At 42.9% G+C, this 20,089-nt stretch overlaps 1 protein-coding gene across 1 annotated transcript in view; it reads left to right on the forward strand.

Moving 5' to 3' along the window:
* The window catches only part of LOC124613500 (probable cytochrome P450 305a1), an 85,165-nt gene that overhangs the window by 41,847 nt on the left and 23,229 nt on the right, over window positions 1-20,089 (forward strand). The window contains exon 2 of the mRNA XM_047142208.1: window positions 14,339-14,593. Coding sequence (XP_046998164.1) covers window positions 14,339-14,593 — 255 coding nt within the window. The remainder of the gene's footprint in view (window positions 1-14,338; window positions 14,594-20,089) is intronic.

Genomic DNA, 20,089 nt, shown 5'->3' on the forward strand with positions numbered 1-20,089 from the left:
GTCAGACAAATACGTGAATCGTAACAAAACTGCGGGAGTTTTTCCTCAGCAGCCCTATGGTTTTTAGGGTGTTAAAACCGAATTTAATGTTTTCAGCCTTGCCGAACGTCGGCTTCACAACGAAAAACGCAAAAAATCTCGAAATTTTAGCACTTCCTTTAGCTTTTCGCTCACATGTCGAAAACTATACGTTTTTCGACATGACTACTCGGCAAAAAAGAGGTGGGAATGGGTCGTTTGGATGAAGGGCACAGAAGGTATTTATCGTAATTTTCGCTTTGCTTCCTCCCCACTTATGAGACAATTAGTAGCTACAGAAGTTTCCTTTTGGAAAATTTAATGTTCTTCCATGTGATGTAGGGGATTTGTTGACGACTTGTATATTCTTAGAGTTGTAAACGTTGGGAATGGGCGTTTTTGCTGTCTCCGCAGAAGGGTAAAAATTAAAAAAATTAAAAAAAAACGCTGCTTTTCAGCGCCCTCTACCACCGATACCACTCGTCATAAATTCAAATCTGTCTAGAGCATTTTGTAGTAAATTTTGTCTGGTTTAAGTTCCCACAGAAGGGTAATCTCCGAAAAACACACAAGTTTTCGAGGTGTAAGCGGAAAGCTGAAGACAGTGCTAAAACGTCGAGGACCGCTGTGCATTCAAAGGCGATTCGACCACCCAAAGAGGGTCAAAAATAAATGCTGACCAAGGGAAAAGGATGTCGGAAGATCACCTAAACTGATATCATCTTATGCAGAATGCATTCTTTCCATCCCAAGCTCAGGAGATCGGTAGCACAACTTTAAACAATGTTTTTGTTGATTCTTCATTAATAGAGTAGCATTGCGTTAGTAAAATGGTAAATGGCCTTTCAAGTCATAGCGCAAAGTCTTCAACACTAAAAGGAATTCGTGATCATACATATGTTTAATACAACTACAAACTAATAAATTCTTCTCGGGCTTCCAGCAGCGTCAAGTGGTTAAAATCCCACGCGCTTTCGACCGAACTCTCCTCGGAAACATGACAATTACAGACTACTTAGAAACGTTAATCCAGAGACTTTTTTAAACCTTATAAAGAAATCAAAGTGGCGTAATGTTTACAGTTCTGAAAACATAGGCGATAAATATATTTTCCTCTACCACTTTTCTCATGTTTTTTAAAAGCTACTTTCCGTTTGAAGATTTAAAGCAGGGTAATGGCTCTAAAACGCACCATGAAAGGCTGAAAAATTGGGAATTATTAAAAAACGTTAGAAATCGTCAAAATCGAGCTGAAGTAGCCAATTACAAATAGTACTGTAATGTTTTTAAAAATGTCATTAAGAAGACAAAAAGCATGTGATATGCAAATAGAATAGCTGATTGTTAGGGTAATATTAAAACCATACGGTCAGTCATGAAGGAAGTGTCTAGCCAGCAGCACAAACTAAAGTCAGTATGTAGCAAAAATGCTGTCTTACTGATGATTTACATGCAGGTACAGTATTTAACACATTCCGAATGGAAAATCTGAATTAAATAAAACTTAGTTTCTTCAAGGAGTCGTATAACATTCTTAGAAAATTGCTTTCCAAGACTGCTATCTGAAATACACCTCCGTGTTACTAACAAGGGTGAAATTCAATCAATAATTAAACCGATGAAAAGCAGGCAATGGTCAGTTTCCTGCACGATTAAAATGCTCGAGTGAAACCACTTTAAAAAGAAAAATCCGAATAAATGCGAATAGGACGCGAGTACCGAGGTTTCAGTACAAACTTAATTGTGTATACAGATAGTTCATCCATCCCGGGAATCGATAATTTCGAAGTTTTTTGTCTGTTATCGATATCGATGTTGGCAATATGTCAAAATCTGTAGCCCAAATGGGCGAATCTTTTTATTGCATTGTCGTAGAAGCTTAAAGTTTTATACGGCCAAGAGACTGTAGACCTTACTATGTAACACAAATTTCAACTTGATACACTACCCGTTCCAACGTAAACGGATTCTTAACAGTAGAACAGATACATAGACGAACGGATTTGCAACAGAGTGATCCTATAACGGTTCTATGTTTACCAATAGAGGTACGGGACGCTTAAAAAGATAATGAAGACAATTTGAGATTTATTTATGTGCTATCGCTGATTGCTAAAGTCATTGAAAAGGCTGTGTATGCAGTATAAGGGTAACTGATCATTTCAGTGCCCATAATTTGCTGTCAGACATTCGGTTTGGTTTTAGCAGTAGTTTAACAACTAAATACTATATTCTGTTTTCTCTCTGAGTTATCGGACGGATCAAACAAAAGGATGCGAACGCTAGGCGTCTTCCACGATTTAACTAAAGAGTTTCATTATGTTGAGCACAAAATATTACTACGGAAGGTGGGCTATTGTGGAATGAGAGGAATAGCTCGTCTTATACTTTAAGTGCAGACAGCAAAGGTGATTATCCACAATAATAAGAATGGCTATGACGTGGAGTCTGATTGGTGTGCGATTAGGTGAAGAGATGCCTCAGGGGTCGGTGCTGGGACCGCTGCTGTATTTTACATATATAAGTGGTATGCCTTCTAATATGACAGTTGATTCTAAAATATTTCTGTTTACTGATGTCACTAGCTTGATAGCCAAGGATGTTGAGTGAAATACAGGCAGTTTATCAAATAGTGCAGCTTGAGACATAAGTTCATGGCTTACAGGAAATAAATCGGTGCTAAATCACAGTAAGACTCAGTTTCTAACACACAGTTCAACTAAAACTGATATTTCCACTACACATAACGGGCATATGACTAGTGAGGCTGAACAACCCAAATTTCTACCTGTTGAGAGAGGTGGGAATCTGTCATGGAATGCCCATATCCATTGTCCAAAAACTGAATTATAGCAACATCTGTAATAAGTGACAATCCAACAGAGAAAATAGTCTACTTTGCTTATTTTCATTCGCTTATTACATACAGCATTATATTCTGGAGTAACTCTCCCCATTCACAAAGGGTATTTTTGGTTGAGAAGCGGACATTTCGAGCGAAGTGTGTTGTAAGTTCGCGAACCTCATGTTGACCCCTGTTCGGGAGTCTGGCAATTCTGACAATGCATACATATTCTTTAACATCGTTTGTTGTTAAAAGCATAAACTTATTCCCAAGAATTATCAGCTTTCACTCAGTTAATACTAATCAGAAATCCAGTCTGCATTTGGATCGCATATCCTTGACTCTCGTGAAAAAAAGCCCACATCATTATGCTGCTTCCATTTATGTAACCTACCACAGAAATTAAACAGTCTTAGCAGTAATCCACGCACCATCGAGTCCAAACTGAGGAATCTGCGTAGGATCACTCATTCTATTCTTCAGGGAAGTTACTGGAAAAAATTAAGCAAATTTCTTTGTTACATTGTTGATTATGTTAACATCTACTCAGGAGCTTGTCGTTTCAATAAGATTCGTTTCAATTTGATCAATAATTAATTTCTGATGTTAATTTCATGCATTGACCCGTCAATGACCATGGAAATTTCCGACTTAATTTGGTAATACAGAATTAGATATGTAAAATAAAAACTACAACCAAACCTTCAGTGGGAAAATAAATAAAACCTTGATTGTAAAAGCAAGAGAAGTAAATCGGCCATGTCCTTTTGAAAGGAAACATTTTGGTATTTGCCTTAACTGATTTATGGAAACCATGGAAACCCTACATCTGGATGGCAGGGAGGGGATTCGAAACGCGGTCCTCTCAAATGTGAGTCCAGTGTATTAGCACTACGCCATCGCGCTCGTTGAGCGGGGAGAAGAATCGTCGCAAGTGAATCATTCCAAACGACCGTGATGATGTCCGTCGAATACAACACTGGAATTAAGAGATTCTCCCTCGGAATACGCCACTGACCAATTAACCGAAGTCACATTCTTAGAGATCATCCAACAATAAATTATGTTTGCAAGAAATCTGTACATCTCATGTTATGTTGGTTGACAAGACGGCAGACCTTAGTTTATTGTAGAAACTCCCACTTTTTTCTAACAGTATATTTATTTGTTGGCTTTAAAAATTGTAGCTGTGTCTTACCTCATTCTTAAACTATTAGAAAAGAGACTTCAATCAGCAAGGGTGTGATCAGCTCTTCTTTTTTTTCTCAAATAATAAACCAGCAACATTATTGGTTAGTGTTTCTAGTCATGTGTTTTCCGCGTTCGAAGAGATTTTGGGATTGCAGCCGGTCGTAGTAAACTTCATTCCACAACATTTCGACTAGACACCTGCCAGTCATCTTCAGATGAGCAATTGAAGACTGACGAAGACGGTCACAACTCAGATGGACTTAAACTTTGGTCCGAGGTGCTGGAAGCACAGCAGAAGCCTGCTGTTCCTCCTGGAACTGTTGATGATAGTGGGCCTCTCTTGATGGATTGTCCTGGAGTTGTGCTGTGGTAGAATAAACCATGGCAGCTTGCAAGCTAGCTGGCTGACGAAGACGTTCTCTCCGCTCAGACTTAGCGCGCTGAGAGTATTGCCCCGCATGCGTCGTAATCACGGTGGCAGAAGGACTACACTGTCCGGCGGCAACGCCCTCGCTGGAGGAATTGCAAGGATCAGCTGTGTTAGGCGTTGCCCCTCGCCGCTGTCATCGGAATATTCTGGCGTCTTCGGCGGGAGCAAATCTCGGAGATGATGGGATTCCACGCATTATCCAGCTGGCAGCCGCTATCACGTTTCATTACATTTTCCGGAATGCGTATTACAACGGATTGTTTTATAATCGAGTCCCAAAAAGATGTTGCTGTGTGTTTTGTCATACTCCATTGAATGTCCGTTGGAGATACAATATTCGGCAGTTGCACACTTTCTGGGTTGCAGAAGGCGAGAGCAACGTTTATGTTCTGTTCAACGTTCTTCCACCGTGCGTGTTGTCTGTCCTACATAGGTCATACCACACTGGCAAGCTAGTTGTAAATCCTCGCCTTCCGCAATAACAAATTATCGAAACTAGTATATAAGGACATAATTAAAGACATGTGGTTAATAACATCACACAAATAAATATTCACTAATCTTGAGCGTGATCGTGCATACAACATAACTACAAACGTAATCAAATGATATGACGTACATACACATGTACAATTGATCTATGTCGTAATCAGCAATAAAAATGAAAATGCATGTCCATACATAATATAAAAGCTAAAATAAAGCACCGAAAGACCTAAGCGAATATAGAGGACAGAACCAATCATGAGGCTATAAAAGTTTGCATGAAGACAAGATAGTGAGACGAGGACCAGTTAATAGAAAAACAGCCAATCATCAAAACTGTCATTCTTTTGGGTAATGAGAGATAAGTGGATCAGGTACGCATGACAAAATTACTAAAGCGTCAACTCTAATGGAACACAGTAACGTATGAACTCTACATACAGTGAGATGACAAATGTCATCCCAGACGTCCAAGATAACTGTCTCCATGAAGGATCGCGAACCGCCGTTTCATCTCTTTTATGAGAACGGTGACTGTGCACCAGTAGCTCTGTAGAAGTTCCGGACGCTGGAGCCTATGAAAAATGCATCCGTCCGATGTCTGCTAAGCGTCTAGAGAAGATGATCACAGAATTCAAAAAGAGAGGTTCCATTTGTTTTGAAGTGTGGTGTTGGAGAGGGAGGACAGCAGTTGATCTGACGTCTGTCGAAGATATGTTATCAGCATTGCAGGAGGGGTCGAGCGGTGGGGTGCAAACATGCAGAGCACGGGGAATAGCCCGAACACTGGACATGCCTGCTAGCTCGGTGCATAAAATTCTACAAAACATTCTGTATTTCTATCCATACTAAATAACTCATATATAGGTGTTGCTTCCTGCTGACCTCCCAGCAAGACGAGCGTTCGCTCTGGAGCTTCTTGCGTGCATGGAAGCTGACATTGAATGGCCATGGATTATTCTGTAGATATACGAAGTCCATTTCCATCTCAAGGACATGTCAATACGCAGAACTGCAACAAATGGGCAACCGAAGATCCGCACACACATCAGCTAGTGCCGTCATTCTGCAAAGGTGACTGTGTGTTGCGGGTTGACAGAATCTTTTATCGTAGGAACTTATGTTTCGAGGAGATGAGTCATACGTGACCCGTCACCTGCACCGTCCCTGGTTAAGGCTACGAAAGTCTTTTGCGCACCAACGTCATTACAACCCTTTAACAACGCGGATGTGAGGGTACGATCATTTTTATGCAAAATGGCGCTCCTCGCACATTGACAGTCAGTGAAGCGGCTGCTGCAGAGACATTTCGAAAATGCCAGAATTATCAGTCATTTGTGGAAGAAGAGATGATATATATATATATATACAACTGAGGCTAGGGTGGCCAGTGATCTCCTCAGTGCCGATGCATGCCAAGTAATAGGCGAAATGCTGTGAATAAAGGGGATAATGGGCGAGGGACACTGCATTAGTAGTGTGTGCACAAGTTGAGAATTTGGGTCTTACGTTGATGCGTGCTAGGGTAGTCCGTGCAGGTGCTACGACCACTGTGTCCGTATGGCGCAGTGGTCAACGCATCGACCTGGTAAGCAGGAGACCCGGGTTCAGCCGCACAAGTTTTCTACTTTCTCCACTGATTTAATTCAATGCCTGCTCGCAGCCAGTGTCTGTTATTCTTTCTTGTCTTCATTAGTATTTGATATAAATTTCAACTTGGTATCTCACCCGTTTCTGAGGAAAAGGGGTCTTAACAAATGTACAGACAGACAGATGAACGACAAAGTGAACAATAAGGGTTCCATTTCTACAAGTTGAGGCCGGAACCCTAAAAACTTGCGTGCCTACTGTTGCCTGACAGTACATCAATTTCGTAATTTTCCAAATCTCGTTAGGAAATGGTAACTCTCAATGAGCTGAATGTCATGTGTCTACTATATCTCCTGTGTGACATCAGCAACGCGCAAACAACACTAACAGTTCTTATTCCTCGCCATTACGACACCTTGGCCTTAGACTCACTCGCCGTAGCAACATCGCTAACGTTCTTCTTGTTTGCGTCAAGACCCCTTCGTTACTAGGATGACACCAACAATTAGTCTTCGTGCCAATGGGAAAACATCCGATAAATCTATTTCTATTTTCCGAGCTGTCAGCTACGACATGACATTTATTGCTGCATGACGCAGTGCGTGTTTCTTAACGCAACGTATTCATGACAAACAGAAACGAGCAATGTTGACTTTCACTATCCTTATTTTACACACGACAAGTGACAAACCAGAATATTTATAGTCAAGTACCACTGTTTTTTGTGCTGCCACTCCACTTATTTCTGTCTTGTGCTAATCTCTTCATTTCTAGGTACTGATTACACAAACGCTTTTAGCAAGCTTAGACGTGGCCATTTTCAGGTTTCTGTTGTTAAGTAAGTTCGGAAGCATGTTTTGTGGCACCTCTTTTCTAGACTTAAGTTATTTTTGGTATTTTTTATTCATGTTTCCTTTCTTAGGAGTAAGAAATTGTAATGAATAAAGAGGCAAAGAGCCTGAGATGACTAAGTAACAAAGCAAAGAACTGAAAGTTAACCAGATCAACGACGCAGAATATGTCGTAACCGACTTAATTTTTTTCTTCCGTAAAAGTATAAAATAGTGTGAAGAACCTATGTAAAATCGTTCATTTCGTTTGAGATTCCTACTGAGATTATTATTCTTATTATTCGTTGGTGATTAGTACAAGTGTATTCAAGTTGGAAATATGATTTTAAAACAAAGTATTAGCCACCGAGAGTCGTGTGCATTATTTACGTATCCTGAGTCGTGTTTCATCTTCAGATAATTAGTAAAACTGGCCGTCAGCATTGTAATAATTGAAGCTTTTGTGGGAGGAATTTTCGGTCGGCTTCACAGCCAATCACTGAATGAAATTTATGTGCAAAACGGAATTCGCACCTCTTCCAAATTGCATTAAAGTAGTCCGATAGTTATTCTACAGGCTACATGGTGATTTTTCATTTCGTAATTTCAAAGAAATTCCACAAGTCGAGGTTACTCGAACTTTGGCTTGGAGTGGACATCTTGTTAGAAAAAAAAAGACTAACTATCGTAATTCAGTGAATAAAAATACCTAGTGAAAGCATTTATTAGCATTCAGACTTGAAAAATATTTTTTTACTCCATTGAGTTTGATAATATCCAGAAATCATATTTATACGTTAAACAGTTTTGTCCTTCAAACAGGATATCGATGTAACACCACGCAAAATATTTAAGAAGTAATACAGTAGTATATTTTATTTCAGCTTTATTTAGTGCACTCATTTTGTCGTTTTATACTTCTAGATTCATATGTCCATGGGTGTGACATTTGCTCGTTACCTGTAACGATAAATTGCTGTATAGCATAGGAGGGCACGGTTTATATGAAACATCCTGAGGCACCAAGGAATATTTAATTTGATAATGGAGAGAAGTGTGTCTCTGTATGTATGGGGGGGGGGGGTTGAGCATGGGGGGGGGGGGGGGCGGCACGGTAAACATTGTAGAAGGAGACCAAGCCCTGACTGCAGTAAGCTGGTTCAAGTGCAGCTTAGTTACAGTAGTTACGTGGAGATGAGGAGGCTTACACGGGTCAAACTAAGATCTGCCTTCTCTGGTATTAGGATTATATCGTTTTACTTGAAGACTTTTTTTTTGTTATGACAAGTTCTCCCAGCGATCTTAATATTGTCACGAATATGAAGGTGTAATCAGATGAATGACGAACACTAACTTCAGTTGACACGTTGCTCAGATATCACCGGGACTGCTGCGAGCAACCCTTGATTCCGTCGTTTTACGGGTGCAGAATCTCGTCGACGTCACAGTTACTCATACTGAACAAACTGTAAGCTGCGGTTAATAATAAAATCAACATTGTGTCTTTCTCACTTATTTGATCTTTTCTGCCCACGTCCCATTACATATGGAAACATTTCTATACTTTTGTGACAAAACAAAACACCTACATCCGCCCTTATGATTTTATTTTGTTGCAACCAGTTTCAACGCTTCAATGCGTCATGTTCAGACTGTTGTTGATGCGGTACGGGTTGATATCATCCCTACATATATTACATCAGTTGCCATCATTACTGGATACGCAGATAATGTCAGTATTGCAACCGTCAGCTGCCAGACACATTACCTGCGTATCGAGTAATGCTGGCAATTGATGTAATATATATGGGGCTGATATCAACCCGTATCGCATCAACAACAGTCTGAAGATGACGCATTGAAGCATTGAAACCGGTTGCAACAAAATAATATAAAATCATAAGAACTGCAGGTCTTTCATTTTGTCACAATAGTAAACGCCCGTCGTCCCAGAGACCTCCTGCCATAAGGATGGACGTACAAAAACATTCCTATACGTCTTTCTTGCATTCACAGCACCAGATTTGCTCCTGATGTTTAAAAGTGGAACTATTTTTTTTCCACCATAAATCGATTCCGCACTAACGTATTAGAATATCTACCAAGTTTCTCTGCCATTAAGATAATTACAGCCCACACTGGATCTCTGTGAATAGCTGCACCTTAATTACACCCACCCACTACTTTATTATGTCCAAGTTTAGAATACGGTCTAATGTCTTACAACGAATTGACATTGCCAATACCGAGCGAGGTGGCGCAGTGGTTAGCACACTGGACTCGCATTCGGGAGGACGACGGTTCAATCCCGTCTCCGGCCATCCTGATTTAGGTTTTCCGTGATTTCCCTAAATCGCTTCAGGCAAATGCCGGGATGGTTCCTCTGAAAGGGCACGGCCGATTTCCTTCCCCATCCTTCCCTAATCCGAGCTTGTGCTCCGTCTCTAATGACCTCGTTGTCGACGGGACGTTAAACACTAACCTCCTCCTCCATTGCCAATAGTGGTCTGTAATTCTGTGCATGACTTCTTTTATCTTTTGGTAAATACAACTGTGTTTCGCTCTTTTCTATCACAGTAAAGAAATCATCGATTAACATGAGCTACCAGAGGGGCTATTCTGCATCGTATTCCCTGTACAGTCTAATACATTTCCTTCACGGCCTGGTAATGTCTTTACTGTGAGTAGTATTAATGATTTTACACGAGGTGTTTCAAAGTATTTGCAAGAAACGTCTACAGTCGGCAGATCACATCGGGGGAATAACTTTTGTTGGAGACAAGGTGTTCGCTGATGGTGCTGGCAACACTAGGCACCTTTAGTATTCGCCGGTCCAGGGAAGGCGAGATTTCACCGAAGTATCGGGTCTACCAACCAGGAAATCGACAGAGCGAATTTCACAAGAAGACCTTAAGAATTAGTGTCTCTGTGAGGAGAAACTTATTTTAGAAGCGAATCAGGAATTATAATTTTACTCGGCCTACCACCTTTCACGCAGAGTAGCTGACTAGCTTATAGACAACACAAGCTGAAAAAGCACACCCCACATTGCCTTCTCGATACCACGTCTCAGGGGGGTCAAGTGTAGGCGGGAAGCGTCAACGAACATGGTGTTCTTAACAAAAGGTGTTCCATGTGACGTAATCTGTCACCTATAGGCGTTTGATGCAAGTGCTATGAAAAGCCCTGTATGTAGGAAACATTTGTTTTAGTGTCATAAACAGGGTGAGTCAAGAGGAAAGGTACGTGAACTGACGGGTGACAGCATTAGTAAATCTGACCAAAAAACTTGATGTGGACATATGGCCTATTCCGAAAGGTTTCCGAGAGAGAACATTTTTAATGTACATTTCTATTTATTTTCTGTATTATTCACTGTCATTGTTTACAACGTACCACAGTAGTATAGAGGAGGTTGAGACGAACATTTTGATAGAAGACTCTTTTGGTATATCAAGTTGGAAAATCCTCAAACTGGCCTACAAAAAGTACCTACGCTACAGCGTACGCTCATAGCGGGAGATTTCCAATATTCTCGCGATCTCTTCGCGCAAATTGTTAGTCCTAGACAAAAAATAAATAGGGCCTTTCTTGTTGCAAATTTAATTAAGTTGTGTGATGTCGTCAGTCATACGACCACACCGCCGCCTGCGATATCGATCCGCCGGATGCGATTCTCTAGATAAACGGAACAGAAGAACGGCTGTGTTAGCCAAAGAGTACACAGCCAGTCGCAGTACTTATGCTCGCCAAGAGGCCACCTCATATGTAGCAGGAGGTAGTGCAGTTGTGCCAGTCTACAGTACGTAGCCGCGCTCAGTGGTCAGCCAACTCCGATGTTAGTCAGTCATCGTCTGCAGCTCAGTCATTGCTGCCATCAAATCTTTGTAGCCCAGTTCCATGTCAGTCTTCAAATTCACCGGATTCGACATCCAAGATTAATAGAGATTAATTCGTCACTGCAAGATTTGTGACTTGTAAATTATCAATCTACAGACGCTTAGTCTAGTCGCGTCTGCTATAATTGTCAGCCAACAGATCATGGACTACAACAAAATTAAGTAATAAATACTTCCTTATTTTGTACTCCTGCTAATTAATTGTGTTTTCCTGTTGTAGCCACCAAGCAGTCTTGGCGTAGTAGAACCCAAGTTTCCACCTCCTTGGCTACCTCATATTTGCTACCTCATGTTGATGGACTTGATTATGGTGGAAGATCGAGAGCCATCAAGTTTAATTGTGTGCTGAGACATGTTTTCGTTGGAGTGTCCGGTTTTCGAGTTATTAACGAAAAACGTACAAAAGTGATATTAAACGTGTTCTGTCTCGGAAACCATTCGCAATAGGGCCTATGTCCGTATGAAATTTTTTTTCAGAATCACTAATACGATCGCGTCTCAAAGCATGTACCTTTCCTCCTGACTCACCCTGTACATGTGCAACGGTAAGATAGCTGAACGTTTGCTGGAGCCTCATTAGTGAATACATATTTGAACACAACATTTTATCCACTGTCAAGTCACATTACCACCACGTGTCACAAGACTGAATACGTACCTTTTGAAGAGCATACCACTGCGAGACACGCAGGAAGAGAGGAGGTGGTCCCACACATTCTCGATTCAGTTCACATCTTCGGAGTCTGGTGGCCAGAGGAATACAGAAGACTCATCTCGGTGCTCTTCCAACCACGCACGTACACTGGGATCTGTGGGACATGTTGCACTGTCTTGCTGGTAGATGCCAATCGTGCCGAGAAAAATAAGGTCCTTACAGGGGCGGACCAGGTCCCAAGGGTTAGATGCATACCTGCGTTGATCCGTTGTGCCTTCCAGAATGACGAGATCACTCAGGGAGAGTCACCATAAAGCTCCTTCCTCCGGCTTGGAACCATCTGACGATTGTTGTAGCGTGTTTATTTTTCTGCGTTTCATCCGTAGATGCCAACGGCCATCTGTCCGATGGAGCGTAAGACGTGATTCACCTGGAAAGGTCACCTGTCGCTGCTCTGTGGACATCCAGTTGTGGTATTGAATTGCAAATTTATCTCTGATGAACAGCAGTCAACATCTGTGCTTGAACAGTACGCCTGCTGTGGAGGTGCATAATCTGCAACATTCGCCGAACGTTCGTGCAGGAGACACGGATGTTGGCCTCTTGGTTCATCCGGGCACTCAGTTGCTTAACAGATTCACGTCTTTTCACTCATACACGTCTCTGCAGTCACTGCTCACCTCTGTCATCTATGGACCATGGTGCACCACAGCTACCACGACGTCGGTTTTCGATAGCGCTATTTTGCTATTCACGGAATAATTTAACCACGACGACAGGCTAACAACAAACTTAGCAGTTTCACAAACACTTCCAGTTCTGACGCGAAAGCCAACGATCATGCTCTTTTGGACGTCAAATAAATCGCTCCGTTTTCACAATGCGACTATGACTGTTTTTTCTTCCGTGTCCCACTGGCACGCTTCATATACCCTTCATTGTTAGAGCTGCCATCTGCTGTCTGAGTGGTTATTGCATGTTGGCATCGAAAATAGGCGTTGATGACATTAATGTGACTGGATGCGTACTTCGGTTCGAATGTGCATGAGCACACTGTACTTTCAATACGATAACGGTATAAGATAGAAGATACATTGTGATCAAAAGTATCCGGACATCCACAAAAACATGTGTTTTTCATATTAGGTGCATTGTTCTGCCAGGTACTCCATATCAGCGACCTCAGTAGCCATTAGACATCGTGAGAGAGCAGGATGGGGCGCTCCGCAGAACTCACGGATTTCGAACGTGGTCAGGTGCTTGGGTGTCACTTGTGTCATACGTCTGTAAGAGAGTCTTCCACAATCCTAAAAATCCGTAGGTCCACTGTTCCCGATGTGATAATGAAATGGAAACGTGAAGGTACACGTACAGCACAGAAGTGTAAAGGCTGACTTCGTCTCTTGACTGACAGAGATCGCCGACAGTTGAAGAGGGTCATAATGTGTAATAGACAGACATCTATTCAGACCATGACACAGGAATTCCAGACTGCTTCAGGATCCACTGCAAGTACCATGACAGTCAGGCAAAAGGTGACAAAACTTGGATTTCATGGTCGAGCAGCTGCTCATAGCCACACATCACGCCGGTATATGTCAATCGACGCCTCACATTGTGTAAGGAGCGTGGACACCGGACGATTGAACAGTGGAAAAAGGTTGAGTGAAGTGATGAATCACGGTACACAATGTGTGGGTATGGCTAACGCCCGGTGAACGTCATCTGCCAGCGTGTGTAGTTCCAACACCGAAATTCGGAGGCGGTGGTATTGTGGCGTGTTTTTGATGGAGGGGGCTTGCACTCGTTGTTTTGCGTGGCACTATCATTGATGTTTTAAGCACCTCATTGCTTCCCAGTATTGAAGAGCAATTCGGGGATGGTGATTGCATCTTTCAACACGATCAAGCACCTGTTTATAATAAACGGCATGTGGCAGAGTGGTTATTTGATAATAACATCTCTGTAATGGACTGGCCTGCACAGAGTCCTGATCTGAATCCTATAGAACACCTTTAGGATGTTTCGGAACGCCGACGTTGTACCAGGCCTCACCGACCGATATCGATACCTCTCCTCAGTGCAACACTCCGTGAAGAATGGGCTGCCATTCCCCAGGAAACCTTCCAGCAACTGATTGAACGTATACCTGCGAGGATGGAAGCTGTCATCAAGGCTAAGGATGGGCCAACACCATATTAAATTCCAGCATTACCGAAGGAGGGCGCCAAGAACTTGGACGTCATTTTCAGCTAGGCGTCCGGATACTTTTGATCACATTAGGTTAGCTAGACAGTATTAATCGACTACCTACTAATCAGGCATTTCACTGAGGCATTGAAATTCACTTGTTATTGGACGGCACTATATATGTATTACTGGGTGCCTCCTTAGGTCCGACGTGGTTTCCCCTGGTGGGCAACCACCCTGGCGTCCGTCAGCTGAGCAAGAAACTGGGATCGCAGCACCAGGCGTTCACATATCTCGCCCAGAAGTACAAGTCGCCCGTGGTGGGCCTTCGTCTGGGCGGTGACCTAACAGTCATCGTCTCCACCAGAAGCCTCATACGAGAGGTGCTCACGCGACCAGAGTTTGAAGGACGGCCGCAGAACTTCTTCGCGTACCTGCGCAGTCTGGGTCTGAGAAAGGGTGAGTTGCACTGCTTTACATGTAATGTAGCATTACTACAAGTAGTTAAAAGTAAAGCGATAAATAAGGTGTTCAGCTTCACTGTTATCACAAACATACGAACGGAGACTAAAGCTGGTACCAACCAAATATCAAACTGGTATACAGAATCGACATAGGACTCATCCTAGTGGTCGCGATTTAAAAAACAAAACACAAATGCTGTGGCTCAGTGATAAGTGCCTGCAATGGGTCTAGATCCCAATCTGTACTAGTACAGCTGAAGACAAATAAAAAACGATGTACCATGAAGGAAGTTCGTAGATGTGATGTACATGTATAGAGAAACAAATGATTACAATTGCAGAACATTGGCTGATTTGTTCAAGAGAGAGAGCTTCACAAATTGACTAAGTAAATAATGTATTGGTCTAGTTCTGGCCCTTATTCAAGCAGTTATTGGGCTTGGCATTGATTGATAGATTTTTTGGGTTTCTTTCTGAGGGATATCGTTCCAAATTATGTCAGATTGGTGCGTTAGATCGTCAAGATCCCTAGCTTTTTGGAAGGTCCTAAGCAGAATTCTCCAAATGTTCTCAGTTGGAGAGAGACTCGACGGCCTTGCTGGTCAAAGTAGACTTTGGCAAGCACGAAGACAAGCATCAGAAACTGTCGCCATAAACAGGTGGGCATTACCTTGCAGAAATGCAAGGCGAAGATGGCTTGTCATGAAGGGGGGTAGAATATCGTCACCTACCGCTGTGCTGTAAGGATGCAGCAGATGACAAAGGGGTCCATCTACGAAAAGAAATGGCACTCTAGGCCATCATTCCTGGCTGTCTGACCATATGGCGGGCGACAGTCGGGTTGGTATCCACCAGTGTGCAGAGCGTCTCCAGACGCGTCTTCGGCCTGGAATCTCACTGATTGGAGTAGAACTGTTATCAGGATGAGTCCTGCTTCGAACTGAGACCTGATGGGCAGCAGAGACGTGTCTGGAGACGCCTCTGACATGGATGGGATACCAGCCTGATTACTTTACATGTATATGGTCTGACAACCAGGTCTGATTGTCTGGGGTGTCATTTCATTTCATAGCAGGACCCCTTTGGCTGTCATCAATGGCACCCTTACAGCACAGCTATACGTTGACGATATTCTACGCCCCCTTTTGTTGCTCTTCATGGCAAGCAATTCTGGGCTTACTTTTCAGTAAGGTAATGCCCGCCTGTACGCGGCGAGAATTTCTACTGGTTATCTTCATGCTTGCGAAACCCTACCTTGGGCGGCAGTGCCCTCTAACCAGCTCAGGATTCTGAGGAGCTAACGCGCCAGTTGGACTGAATACTTGATCGATGTCACTCAGGAAGATATCGAACGACCCTGTCAATCAACGCCAAGCCGAATATATGCTTTCGTAAAGGCCCGATGTGTACCAATGCGTTACCGACCTACTCAGTTTGTGAAGTTCTTTCTCTTGAATAAATCTTTCAGTTTTTTCTAAAATCGTAATTATTTATTTGTATGTACATGCACCTCACAACCACTGATGTTCTTTCATGGTGCATGATTTTTTCCTTAGAGTGTATTTTTTTCTATTTATCGATTTTTTCAGGTCTTGCAATGATTTATTAATGTGAAAATACCAGCTTACTCTGTAGTCACAGTACTACATCACTTCCAGGCTTTGTCCACTACTGACCAGCACTCGAACAACACTGCAACATTCCATTTGTATTGGAATATCACTTCAGTATCGAACGAAATGGGGGATTCTGTCTGAAACCTATGCAAAGGTGCTTTAATGAAATGAAACTGTATGGTTCGAGAGCCCTCTCCAAGTCTCAAACATCTATGATGTATATATGCAGACGGACGATAGGGTAATCCGTGCAGCCGTGCAAAGCCACTGTGCCTGCGTGGCTTAGTGGTTAGCGCATCTACCCAGTGAGCAGGAGGTCAGGTTTGAATCCCGGCCTTGGTACAATTTTTCAGTTGTCGCTTCAGTCTGCTTATATACATCTCAGATGTTTGAGACTTTACAAGGTCTCTGGAACCATATAGTTTCATTTGATGGGAGTGAGAGATACTCAGCGATCAAGGAGTTGTTCTGCTACAGAAAACGGAAAGAATTGGTGAGTGTGTTTACCGCGTAGATGTTGAAATGCTTGGCGGTGTGACTTAATGAGCGAGATGTAGGCTTATATCAGTACCTTGTAAAATCAGCTATATGGAAGTAATATTTGATAACGAGACGGACTTCTCCAGGTGTTATAAGAAGCAATAAATTTCATTTGTTCCGATGGAAGCCTGAAGTGGATTTTGTGTGTGTCCTCATTTTCGACTTTAGAATGTGATGTTTATGGAGATTTCGGAGGCTAGTTGGTGATCGCGTAGTGACTGTTTGTGGTGCCTGTTTTTCAATCTAGTGACCGGATCTGAGAGTCTTCTGAAAGAACGCTGGTGTGCAAGTCTTAAGGACGAAAATCACTTTCGCGTGATGTGCCACTGCCAAGTAACATAGCTCGATGGAACTTAGACTATAAATAGAAAGACCTGCTTAATATAGTACTATAGGTTGCGCCCATGCATTATTATGCCTCTCCACACCAAAACACCTGGACCACCAGCCCTATCATATTTGACAATGTTCTTGGGTAAATTGTGTGGTCCCACCACTCACCATATGAGGGTGCGTCCAGAATCTCTACTCACACACGAGGCAAAGAGGGGGTACGGGAATGATGTTAGGCAGCTATTTCGACAGATTGGTCATCAGCTACACAACAAGACAAAAGGAGCATGTAAGAAATAGAGAGAAACTAACCTAGCGTAATCATACTGAACCTGTTCTCATCCGAGAAGAACACGGGACCACACTTCCCGTTGATCTAGTTGCAATGCTCGTGTCACCATCGCAGACGTTGCCGCTGATGTGCGAATCGCAATTGAAAACAACGTACTGGTCGGCGGGCACTGTAAAGCACGAGATAGCGTGCCTTGCAGTCCTGTTAAATGTGATTGCAATTACACCCACTCTTTGGGCGGGTTCACTCTTCCCCATTACACAATGCAGCGGTCATCTGCTCTTGTAGTTGATTGCGGCTGACTAATTCCTGCTGTGGCCGAGCAGTTCTAGGTGCTTCAGTCCGGAACCACGCGGCTCCTACAGTCGCAGGTTCGAATGCCGCCTCGGGCATGGATGTGTGTGACGTCCTTAGGTTAGTCAGGTTTAAGTAGTTCTAAGTCTAGGGGACTGATGACCTCAGATGTTAAGTCCCACAGTGCTTAGAAACATTTGAACCATCTAATTCCTCTCCTTAAGGCAACAGTGTCCGTGCTTCGGAACGCTCCCTATGCATTTGAAACAATGCTGTGAGCAGTACCAAACTCCGGGCTACACTCGTCGTACTTCGTCCTTCTTCCAGTTTCCAGATGTTTTTTCTCCCTGTGTAATTCCCTGTGAAACCATCCAGATGTTACGTCAGGCCATGATGTAACGAACGGCCACAGTCCACCGTAACTGCTCGCTGATCTACGTACACTGTCTTTTCCCATCCCTGCAACTTGCCTCTTGTTGCGGGAACAGCCAAATTTGGCGCTATGACCACCATGAGATCTCTGCCAACATGAGATCTCTGACATCATACTCGAGTAGTTGATATGGTATGCTACGTTATCTATCTCGTCCGTACGTTTTGCAAAACAGTGGAGTTGGATTGCTGCTGGAGACTGATTAATGCAATATGAGCAGTGACAATATTATCCGTGTTTCACGGGCCAAATCGAGGCTGACGACTGGTGTTATATGTGTTAAAGTACAGATAATTAGTTTGATCTAGCAATAAATGGTTCCTGGAAACACTGTGGGACAACACGTCGTGTGGGACGAAAAGGAAGATTTCATCCCCGTTAAACGTGGTGAGTCAGTTCCGTGGCCGGAAGAGGCAAGGACACACCGAAGACATAGGACCATGTGCAATAAAGCATTGCTGTTATTAAACCAATCTTCAGGATGAGGCCAGACTGTATGGTGTCTGAAAAATTAAAACGCCCGTATCCTGCAGTAGTGGTCATTAAGTTCCACATAAATTTGCCCTGAATAAAGATGCCCCTTTTACTAAATAAATAAAGCCCAAAAAGGATAATATTAGAATATGATCCGACTGCCCTTAAGGTATGATTCAGTATAGCGCAACAGATATTCTTTGTCATTTGAAATAATTTTCTGTTGTCAACTGAGGAAATTTCGGCATACTGTTGGACAACAGAGATCTATTATTGCCAACACCAAGCCAAGACAAGCCAATTTAACGCCCAATGTCACAATCAGAGCTGCTGAGAAAGTACTCGAGCACACCCCTTCGACGTCCTCGAGAGTGTTCTGGTAATACGCCGTCGCTGTCCTCAGCAGCAGTGCCTGCTGTACGAGCTACGCTGGCCGCCACCGAGACCCGCTACCCGCTACCCGCCCTCCCAACACCATGTTTACGTGTATGGACGCCACCGCGACGATGACCTCCAAAGGTTGTTGAGACAGAGTAGACACTTCTGAGGCCACCCGCTCCATTGCCGCTGGCCTGAGCGCCGCCACAGAGAAGAATACACGATTATAACTTTAAATTGATAAATTCATGTGCCGTTAATGTTTCATGATTGTTGTTCAGCGTGCCAGTCGTCTTGCTCCACCGCACTCTATGCTCCGTCATCCCGACAACAGCAGGGATCTTAATCCAGGCGCCAACATATTAGCGTTAGAAATGTTTAAGTCGGTGGACGCAGCCCATAGCAGGATCACGTTACGCCATCATCGTCATAACCGTCTGGACCTCCACTCTAGTGCTACACAGTGCAGTGAATGAAGCATATTCCTGTTGAGCTTTCTGAAAGTCTAATCGTTTGTGGTCATGTCGAATCGTAGGGACATTAATTCCATACTCAGAGTGTCGTTTGCTAAACCCCAGGAACCTGCAGATTTCTAATTCCTTAGATGAAATACCAGGCAAATGTATTTAACGCCAGTGAGGTGAAAATTTTGTAACTTATCAGGCCGTGAGTAGCCATGTACTAAATCTGTACCAGCTACATGTGACATCTGTAGACAAGTTTCAACAGTTGGAGCAGGACTGTTCAGTCACACTGGGCTATGGTCCGGGGTAAGTATTCATTTGTTGTATCTGTCAGTGTAATATAAGTGTAGTTTTCCCATATCTTTCCTCAGTACCGGCAGTAGCATAATTTGAAAAGTGGTCGAAACGCTTGCTGCTACTATGGGTGAAGCTTTCACTACTTCAAATGAGCGAGTAAAAGCCCATGAGCAGGTCTTCATTTAGAGCTACATAAGCAAGCTGACACTTCACAAGCTATGGTACAGCAGTCAGGAGAAGTTAAGACAGTGTGAAGTGCACCCTCCCCTTTTTTCGATCCGTCAGCAGCAAATTTCATAATGCCTTTTTCTGGAAAATCAATATAGGACGTAACTGTTAGTTACAGACATATTAGCTATTGCGGAATTGT

This window comes from Schistocerca americana, chromosome 4 (assembly GCF_021461395.2).
Source record: "Schistocerca americana isolate TAMUIC-IGC-003095 chromosome 4, iqSchAmer2.1, whole genome shotgun sequence".
Taxonomy (NCBI): domain Eukaryota; kingdom Metazoa; phylum Arthropoda; class Insecta; order Orthoptera; family Acrididae; genus Schistocerca; species Schistocerca americana.